Source organism: Juglans microcarpa x Juglans regia, chromosome 1D (assembly GCF_004785595.1).
Source record: "Juglans microcarpa x Juglans regia isolate MS1-56 chromosome 1D, Jm3101_v1.0, whole genome shotgun sequence".
Lineage (NCBI taxonomy): Eukaryota > Viridiplantae > Streptophyta > Magnoliopsida > Fagales > Juglandaceae > Juglans > Juglans microcarpa x Juglans regia.
The window spans coordinates 41689943-41700534 of NC_054594.1; the positions used below are offsets into that span (position 1 = coordinate 41689943).

Genomic DNA, 10592 nt, shown 5'->3' on the forward strand with positions numbered 1-10592 from the left:
TTGACTAACCGTACACAAAATGACAGCAATTTATTTATTTTTTCCTTTGTGCGTTGACAGACAGAAGCACTTTGTCTATTCTGGCATAAAGTCACGAACTTGCTTGGGCTAATTAGCCGCCTCATGAGGGCGGCATAGTCAAGATCAGTTGGCCGTGGCGGCCTAACCCAAGACCTAACGAGTTGCAGCCTTGCAGCCACGTACGGCTACATGCATATATATATATATATCAGGTCCATGGTCAAGGTTTTTATTAATCTATGGCGTTGATTTTTTTTTTTTTAATATTTAAGTCATGGCAGAGATAAGAAAAAGAAAAGACCAGGAGAAAGAGTTGCTGGATTAAATTATAAATGCTTAATTAAATGAGCACTGTAACGATCGATGTTACTTTTCAGATCAGTAAGCTTCTAAGAAGCTTGATCGGGAGAGATGCTTTTAGCGGTGAAAACAAAAAATCTGAGGAGTTTGAGAGCTCGACTTAATCGGCATAAATTGCGTGAACTTGATCAAGGGCAACATATATGATAAAATAATACTTACATATATGTGTGCGCGCGCGCATGCTGGGCAACGAAAGAAATGTGAAAAATGCCTGAAAATGACAAGCATCTTGAAGTTTTGTTCGAGTATTAATATATATATAGGAAGGAGAGATCGTATGGGGGGGGGGGGGGGGGGGGGGGGGGGGGGGGGGGGGGGGGGGGGGGGGGGGGGGGGGACCTCACACCGACAGATTCGATCCCACGTACACAGACAACCAAACTTAATTCCATTTATCTTGCCTAGCTAGTGAAGAGCTCTTCCATATATACATCTTCATATTCCTTCCTTGAAATTTTTTTCTAATATCTACAACAGACCGAAAATAATATGAAAGTTGAGGTTTTGATTATCAACTAAGCTTGTTGACTAGAGTGATCTGATTCCTTATATCAGCATATATATATATATATATATATATATATAAGCTTGGAGTGATCTAGCTTATGCCATCATGAAAAGCTTGCATATCTGCAAGCTTCTACATATAAGATTTAACATGCCTTAATCTCTCATAAAGTAAAGGAGTACTTCATGCATTAATAATCAAGTGGCATGCATGGAAATGAGATTGCGATGCGAGATCATGATCAGTACTTAATGGCAAAAGAAGCTTTGCATTAATTTAGCCCTCAAGGCTCGTACGTTGTATGATCTCATGATCAGGACCGAAGATGGGTTCAATTACTAAGAAGCTTCTTTTGCTACGGACCATATATGCATGCAGCATTACTAAGAAAAATTAAATGATTCGAGATCGGCCAACTTTTTGTTTGAATTTAATATCTGTTTGTCTTTTCATAATGCAGCCACCTAATAGAGAATGCATGTCGTTTATTTTATGATCATGGATTCATGCATATGGTTGGTTATGCTCCATTAGTTTTCAGCAGTACTACTCTAGATAAGCTACTTGACCATTAATTATATATATATATATATATATGAATCTTTTAGCGTCCAATTCTTATATATTCAAAGCGACAATTTGATCCAACATGTGATGTGGTCACGTGCAATATGTGGTATCGTCATATGTAATGATAACTTGATATAATTATCGTTAATTTTCACATGGATTCGGATGTCTGTGTGCTAGCTAGCGCACAAGCATATCTATTTAAGCCAGCAAATTAACTGCAAAAGTTTAACCTATTTATGATCAGTCCAAGAAATTGTGTGTGTCTGTGCGTGCGTGTGTCTGTGTGTGAGAGATCAGAGAGAGAGAGAGGGAGAGAGAGAGATAGAGAGACAGATCAGGAGTAGTATGAAACAGAAGATCACCGATATGATCTATGATCAGCATCCTTAGGAGTTTTTCCCTCCAAAATTAACATATATATTTATATATATATATATATATATTATATTGAGCTAGGTTTTTTGTTCTGAATTTACCATGCAAGCAATCCTAGATTATACAGAGCTCACTTATAAGATAAAATTGAAATGTTGATCATGCCGATTAATTTGATCACATCTATATATAACCAGTGGTCCCGAATTTATATATGCCAAATGCAAGGTGCCTGTTGGCATAACACTGAGGCCTTGACATGATACCACAGGCACGAAATCGTTCCTCTCATCATATCTTATATATAACTTAATTTGTACATTATTTTAAGACGCAGATGAGCTGGGAAAGCATATTGAGACTACTCATGTCGAGAGAGAACCCATTTCAAAAACTAAATCATTGAAGAATAAAACAAGAAAATGACAAAAAGAAAATGATTTTTATATCCATTATTTAAACCCTTCTCTTTTGTGGGGTTCACAAACTCATCGAAAACATGAACGAACAGAAAGACAGTGTAGCTCCAGATATTATATGTACCCACGCTGTTTATATTATATATATATATAGGGCCGGCTATGGGCGCATATATATATATATATATACAAGTATATATATTCATTAATCAAAATAAACTATATATCCTTAATTAACCTACTTATATATATATATATATATCTGCAACGTGCATGAGGCATGGACGTTCTAGCTAGGTTTATTAATTAACCAAAGAAATTTCTCATTGATGCACTAAAAAGTAGAGGCATTATATATTCCACAAAGAGTACTCCCAATACATTTTTCATAGTACGTATATATATATATATATATATATATATATCGAATAGCGTAAAGCAGTTTAGCACTCCCCCACATGCAATGCCCTCCCTGGTGTGTGTGCCTTTTTAATTTTCAGCATATATTTCATTTTCAGCTAGCAAGGACTTATTATTTACATTTGCGAGTCAGTCAACAGAAAATAATTACACATAACGAGTGAATTAATAGGTTTTAATTGTGAACATCCTTGACATTGGAGTCAAGTAGTATTAACTTCTAATTTGGTGGCTTTTAATTTCACGTTTTTGCTTTATTTTTTGGTTTTGGACTATATTTATATAATAAAAAATACTATACATTAATTACTATTCATTCCGACACTACAACTATAATTTTTGTTTTATAGGGTGCGGGGTGTTTTCGTAAGATGTGGATATGGGACAGTAAATATATAGTAGCCGATGATGAGAATAATTTTTTTTTATACAATAATGATGCTGAAATGACGTCGACAAGTACATGCAAGTTTTTCTCTGCTGAAGATACTGTGATTAAGAGGTGGGAAAAAAAGGAAGAGGAGGAGGTCAAGCATTCGTGTGCGGCATCGGGGATTCAATGTCTAATCCACTACTTTAATTATTATTATTTATATTTTGATGAGCCATGCAAAAAGGTCAGATTTTCAGCTTTTTTATTAGGAGTAACAGCGAGTAATAATGAAATAAAAGATAAAAGAAATAAAAATGTTGTAATAAAAAGGGTTGAAAGAGCTTTTAGCCATGTGGTTTGAGATTAATCAATGAATCAATCATGTCACTGTAATTGTAGAAAGCTGGGAAGGATCTCCTAGCCATGATAGAAGATATATATATATATATATATATATATATATATCTGTATGATCTCTCTCGGCATAATACTTTCTTTCTACATGATGATCTACATGGTTGCTTTCTATTTTTTGTTTTCCCTTCCTGATTGCTTTATGAGAGATGGGAAAGCTGGGAGAGGGGGTGATTGAACAAAAGGTTTTAGCAGAAACTTAAACTTTTTTAAAAGCAAATATACAATAAAGAAAAGGAAAAGAGTTTTCTGGGGCTGGGAAAGAGAACAGAGGAAAAGACAGAAAGTGCAACGTCAGAGTTAGCCGTAGGGCTCCATGGGTTGTGGTTTTGGGGTGTTGTTTTGGACTGCTTGAGGATTACAGAAGGGAATCTGTTCTCATCCACGTCTCTCTCTCTCTCTCTCTCTCTCTCTCTCTCTCTCTCTCTCTCAGTTTTGAGAACTGGTTCTTTATTTTTTGTTCATATTTGTGTGGCTATTGTTGGATTTTCTTGGTATTAGCAAGCTTGGATATCGAACCATGAAGGAGAAAAGTTAGCCAGAGGATCTGGTTCGGCTCTCTCTCTCTCTCTCTCTCTCTCTCTCTCTCTCTCTCTCTCTCTCTCTCTCACAGCTTGGTTCTTTTTAGCTTTCAAAAAACAAAAGTTGTCTCTTGGGTTGGTGCCAAACCAAGAAGAAACCATATTCAAGGTGTATAGCGGGGATTTTGGGTTTCAGACACTATTCTTAAGAAATACACTTTTTCCTCTGTTGGGTTCTTTCTCCCACTATTCTTTACTTAATTTAGCTGCTTCTTTGGTTTTTTTCTTTAGATCTACGGCCCATGATGGAACCTTAGGTTATCAAGAATTTCTAAGCTAAAAGAAGATGATAAAAGGTTTGATGTTCCAACAACAGATACAGCAGCCAGTTCTGGAGGAAAACATGTCTAATTTGACTTCTGCGTCTGGTGATGCAAGTGTTTCTTCAGGCAATAGAACTGAGTTAGGGAACAACTATTCTCAACAATACTTTGCTTCACCGCCACCCCAAACTCAACCTGCAGAGAAGAAAAAGAGAAACCTTCCAGGCAACCCAGGTCTTTCCAAATCCATATATACACAAACCCCACTTGCTGAATTGTGTAATACTGTATTTATGCTTTGATATAATTTTCGTCTTACCTGGGGTTTCGACTTTCTCTTTGTTTTCGAGCAGACCCAGATGCGGAAGTGATAGCTTTGTCTCCCAAGAGTCTCCTGGCAACAAACAGATTTATTTGTGAGATCTGTAACAAAGGGTTTCAAAGGGATCAGAATCTTCAACTTCATAGAAGGGGCCATAATTTGCCTTGGAAGCTAAAGCAGAGAACAAGTAAAGAGGTAAGGAAGAAGGTGTACGTGTGCCCAGAACCTAGCTGTGTGCACCATGACCCATTAAGGGCCCTTGGGGACCTGACTGGGATCAAGAAGCACTTCTGCAGAAAGCATGGCGAGAAGAAGTGGAAATGTGACAAGTGCTCAAAGAGGTATGCAGTTCAATCAGATTGGAAAGCTCACTCCAAGACCTGTGGCACTAGGGAGTACAGATGTGATTGTGGAACCCTTTTCTCAAGGTAACTAATTCCAAATCATTAATTTTAGGGCATGAATTACATGAGTCCTATTTAAAGCACTAAAGTCAGATCTCCTCGTTAACGGAGGATGGGATTTTTGCATATCCCAGATAAATATTAAACCACAAATATACGTAATGTTTCTGGATCGATAATAAATTTACATTCTTGATCTGATACGTTAAAGAACCGTGACTGTACAGTGTGCATCTACCAGACTATCCAACTGTTACACCCGATCAGGTAGAGGGAGGGAGAGGGGGCGGGGCGGTGGTTTGCTTAGTACTGTGTCGAATATTTAATGCACTAGCTAATGTGCACTGTCTGTCCAGGGCTCCTGGAAAGCCAAAAAGAATGGTTGCAGAAAGAAATAGAGAAGCAAAGAGAGAAAGTCAATACTTTTGTCACCTTGCGTTGTCTTAGTAGTTAGTGACATTTCGCTTTTGTTTTCTTGTGTCTGTTTCTTTTTGGTTTTCAGGAGGGATAGTTTCATCACCCACAGAGCCTTCTGTGATGCATTGGCAGAGGAGAGTGCAAGAGCCATCACAACAAACCAACTTCTGTCCTCTCAACCTGGCCCTTCAGCGTCTCACATAAACCAGCTCCCGCCCCAGTTCAATCCCCAAGACCTCCACGCATTTTCTTTGAAGAAAGAGCAACAAAGCTTCAGTCTAAGGCAAGAGATACCCCCATGGCTAGCTTTTCCTGGCCCACCACCTATTGATATCTCCTCATCATCGTCATTCTTCTCCACTAGATTAGACCATCAAGAATTCGCACAGACTCACCCAGATTTAGCCCTCCACGAAACGCAGAACTCTAACCCTAGTCTTGGCCCCACTCTCCCTCCCTACCTATTGGCACCCTCTCCACACATGTCAGCCACTGCATTGCTGCAGAAGGCTGCTCAGATGGGTGCAACCATGAGCAGCAAGACTGGCTCATCGCCAACCATGATGAGGCCCACCCACCAGGCTCACGTGCCTACTGCTGCTTATTCTGGCAACAATACAACTGGTAAGTTTGGCTCGATTTTGTCCTCACGTGAAGAGATGGGCACAGGGTTTGCCCATGGCTTGGCTCCTTTTGGGAATAAAGCTGCAGGCCCTTCTGCCTCTGCAGCGACCACTACTACAGGAGCAAGTACTGGTGCAGCCTCAGGTGTTCCTCCTTCCCTTCTTCATGACATGGTGGGTTCTCTTTCTTCTTCCACTGGGTTTGAAGGAACTTCTTTTGAGGATGCATTTGGAGGGATTTTGAATTCAAAGAAAGATGTTAATCAGCATGAATCTCTCTCAAAAACATCCACCAGCAGGAGCAATCTTAGTAGGGCTCATGAAACTGGCGGGAGTCATGGTGGTGAAGGTTTGACTAGAGATTTTTTGGGTCTTAGAGCTCTCTCTCACAGTGACATTCTCAATATTGCTGGTTTTGGTAATTGCATGAACACTTCCAACGAGCATCAAAATCAACCCCAAAAACCTTGGCAAGGTTAGCTCCTATATATATATAATATATATATGAAACTTTTTATTTTTTTCTATAATTCGGATTTTCTTTTCTTGTGCTATCATTCTTTCCAAAGGGAAGGACTCGTTTGAAATATTATTATTTCCATGCCGTATCTTAGCTATTATATGAATTTTAGTCGGCATTTTATACATTAAAGCTTTGTAACTTTCAAGTATTCTATAGTTTTACAAGACTAATTATATATATATATCCGGAAGGGAAACCCTAGCTAGCCTAGTTGTTTTATTTTTCATTAAACAATGATACCAAGCAACTTCAAGGGAGAAATTAATTGCTTCGATCTCATGATCAATGGAATTAAAACATGACTACTACTTCAAGAAATTAAGAATATATATCATGCACTTTGTTTTCATTATATATTTATATATATATATATATACATATATTAAATGCGAAAAGAGTTATTTGTACTTTTAATATTCTAGCTAGCATATGCATGCAGCTGCTGCTAGTTCAGAATGTTCCGTGTCATGTGGACCTGTTTTTGCTCATCACATGTGATCCAAATATTGCTACTATGCAAGATTGATCATTACAGCTTTCTGACTCACGTGAAACATCTTGGATCGATTGAGTTATAACGTATAGTACTTTCGTGATATATAATGCCAAAAAGAGTTTGTTTTTTCTTAATTAAATTTACCATGCATAATATATATATATATATATATATATTATATATTAATTATGAAAGTTATTTTTAATAAATATAATTAATAAGGTCGTACTTCCGATTTGAGATCGAATTAAATACATGCACCGGTTCTAATAAAGCGTTTCCTTAAAAGACTTCCGGCCGGCCAGTTTTTGTGGGAATCACATTCTCGATTAATCATTATTAGTATATGAATGGAAACAAGAAACTTAATTCCAAACTTTATAACTATTTTTTTGGCAAAATGAACAATAATATTGCATGTGTATTTAATTACTTTGTGACAACTTATGTTATATAATGATCTTTTATCATTGGAATTAATTTCATTGATAGAATGTGTGTGTATATATATATATATATATATATATATATATATATATATATGCAGGATTTAGTGGTAATGGATCAATGGCTACCTTTTTCCTTCATCATGATTTTCCTTATGCAGATCTATAATTTATGTAAAGGAGGGTTTTTCATTATGTGATCATGGTATGAATTTTATGTCCACGAAAAATTAGAATTATACACATCAATTATAATCACTTCGAGGACAAACAAATTAATATATATATATATATATATAGCAAAATAAAACCAAAACAAGCTGCATCCAACTGACCCACTTGCATATAATTATAATGCCTCTCTCCTTGAAGTGTGAGATATTTTTTAATATGCCAATGCACGATACATGTTTCTATTAAGTTTTGAGGGATTACATGAGATGAAGGGTACGTACAAAAAGCATTGGATTCTCTAATATTGGAAAGACTCGTGAAATGTGCAGAGATCAATGTGCAAGTTTGCTTGCTTTAGATAGATATGGCTAGTACCTGTTTATTCACAAAACAAAAAATTAAAAGAGATGCCGTTTGACACCTGATGTGGGTCCAGATCATATTAGGGATTCAATCCCGAGGGAGAGGATTAGTATATACTCAAGATCATGCCCGTCGGCTGGCTAGCTATATATATCCATTATATATCTTGCCTCTTTTATGTAAAAAATTATAAGAATCAGGTCTCTTTTCCCCCCCTTCTTTTTACGTGGCGTAAATTAATCGGACGACAACTATAACATTTATACGTAAAATGTATGTAAATAGGTGAGAGGTTCCTGTCTGTGCATGTGAGTGTACTTCTGAACAAATTAATTGTGACGACCCAAATGCATAGCTGTTATATAGTTCTGAACTTTACTGCTTAATTAGAATATTAATGCAATATGATGGTCAGATGGAAGCCCTTGTTATAATCTTATAAATAATTTGTACGGAACCATTCTAGCTACTTAATTAATATATAGTAAAAGTTATTATTATATAAATAATAATTAAGGATTTGAAAGAATTACAGCTTTGGGACACATGTTTTCAAAGATGCCTGCATTCTTTATGGATGCGCGTGAGAGAGAGAAAAAGAGAGATTAAGCAATAAAAATGTGAGTTTTATCACATCATTAGCCTATCATCAGATAATTAAAGTGGTACTACTACTTAATTCCAGTGAGATCGACCTTTTATAAAACGATCGAGGCATGAGAAAAAGATGCTCTTCCCAAGCTTATAAGATTGATCAAGTGTTAGGTCAATGGGGGGAGATGTAAGCACTAGCTTCAAAAGCAGTGTTGACACCTGTCAATCACTGCCTTTAATGGGCTAAAAGTTCAAATATAAATAAAAAAATTCCTCAGAATCCCCACCCCACTTCTCTTTATCTTATGTTTAAGAGAAATATCAAATATTATATGCATGCTTACGATAATCTCTAGCTCTTGATTTCTCTCTGAACCTTCATTCAATCCTGGGGAAGCAAGCAATCCATAAACCCTTACAAATAACTTCATTTAGATTCTGAATGAGTACTTGTAAAGCGAGTAGTAGTTATCATTGGCAGGACAAGTTACATAATGAGGAGGGAGGGAGCTATATAGGTAGCTAAGAGACTACTGCAGGCGGCCTGTTTGCCATTAAACAATAAAGGTTTCTCTGAGTCGACATTGAAAAGATCAATAATGACATGTTTGTTTCTCATTTTATTCTCTCTATCTCACAAACTAGAATTCTGATCTCTGGGGAGAATAAATAAACATTGACGTTTGCAAATTCATAAAGTTCACACATATCTTTCACTGCATGCCTCAGACAGGAAGGTGATTACAGAAAAGTAGTAGAGTGGTGGGCTACAGCACAGTTCCTAAATCCACCTTCGATCAGTTTTTTTATAATCGGTGCTTTGTAGATAGGTTGCTTTTTGTCTGGCACAGTTCATGGGATAAAATATATATATATATATATATATATATATATATATATATATATATGATGGTATCTCCAAAAGCTGATCATCATGATTATCAAAGCTAGGCTGCTGAGTGTTGGGCAGCATGCATGGGATATTGATGATGAACATGAATTAGGTTTTGTTTGTTGTTTGCGTATTTTTATGCAGGCCAGGCACGGGCTGTAAACCAGTTGACTTGTCATTGCAAAAGATGCTCCCCTCCCTTTAGCTAGCTAGCTAGGTTAATAATGTTTCCTTTGCTATTTGACCTACCTCTTACCCCCCTCTCTTCTATATTTTTAGGTTTCATTATATATACAAGGTGATATCCCATCCTCGTGAAAACAGCCTCAAATGGTACTTTTGTTTTTGTCCTGATCTATCGAGAGAACGGAGGGTGCATGCATAAAAGCTAGCCAGCTGGAGTGAACTACTCCGTTTTATGTATTTATCATAGCTTTCAAATAATATCTTATAGATTAGTTTTTAAATGACATGAATACACACAAAAACACACACATTAGGGTTCATAAAAAGCTAATTAACTAGCTACAATAATCAAGAACTGTGTAATGCTATTCATCATTTCAATTCTCATCATCTTATAACGCGACATTAAATAATTAGAAATTACTATTTATTATATTTTATTTGTGAGCCGATTATCTAATACCACACTATAAGATGCTGAGAAGATAATGAGAAAAGATCGGATGATAAATATATTTTTTCTATATTTTGAACAGATGCCAAGTGGTTTTTTCCTTAATTTGTATATTCAAGATCAGTATAATGGCAGGGAGTGTAATTAGGTTTGTAGGGATTAGGACCATTTGCCAAAAAGAAGAAGGGCATAAATTACATTAGGGCCATTGATGCTTATCCATGTCATTTACATTGAGTATAGGAGCTAGTCAGTCAATGTCTTCTTTGATCTTCAAGCTATATTGGGAAGAAATTTTAGGAAGTTGTTGTTTTCAGAGGGTTCGTTCTATTTTCTTGATTCATGAATTGACAGCACCAATAAACTCATTAACCAGAGATGTGTTGAC

General features: G+C 36.4%; 1 protein-coding gene across 4 annotated transcripts; it reads left to right on the plus strand.

Annotated features, from left to right (window-relative positions):
* The first annotated feature begins 3522 nt into the window (after positions 1-3522).
* Positions 3523-6804, plus strand: LOC121259144 (protein indeterminate-domain 7). Of its 4 annotated transcripts, none has more exons than XM_041160643.1 (4): positions 3523-4016; positions 4279-4544; positions 4664-5060; positions 5539-6804. In XM_041160643.1, the coding sequence occupies exons 2-4, from the start codon at positions 4334-4336 to the stop codon at positions 6554-6556; spliced, it is 1626 nt and encodes a 541-aa protein (XP_041016577.1). In that variant the 5' UTR covers positions 3523-4016; positions 4279-4333; the 3' UTR covers positions 6557-6804. The 4 variants fall into 4 exon arrangements, with proteins under 4 accessions (XP_041016577.1, XP_041016596.1, XP_041016582.1 ...); XM_041160662.1 differs by having other exon boundaries at positions 4364-4544; XM_041160655.1 differs by lacking the exon at positions 3523-4016 and adding an exon at positions 4066-4156.
* Positions 6805-10592: the final 3788 nt, after the last annotated feature.

Coding starts and splice junctions, on each gene's coding strand:
- LOC121259144 (XM_041160643.1), top strand. CDS start 4,334: ATGATAAAAGGTTTGATGTTCCAACAACAGATACAGCAGCCAGTTCTG. Junction 4,545..4,663: donor AAACCTTCCAGGCAACCCAG/GTCTTTCCAAAT, acceptor GTTTTCGAGCAG/ACCCAGATGCGGAAGTGATA. Junction 5,061..5,538: donor TGTGGAACCCTTTTCTCAAG/GTAACTAATTCC, acceptor TTTGGTTTTCAG/GAGGGATAGTTTCATCACCC.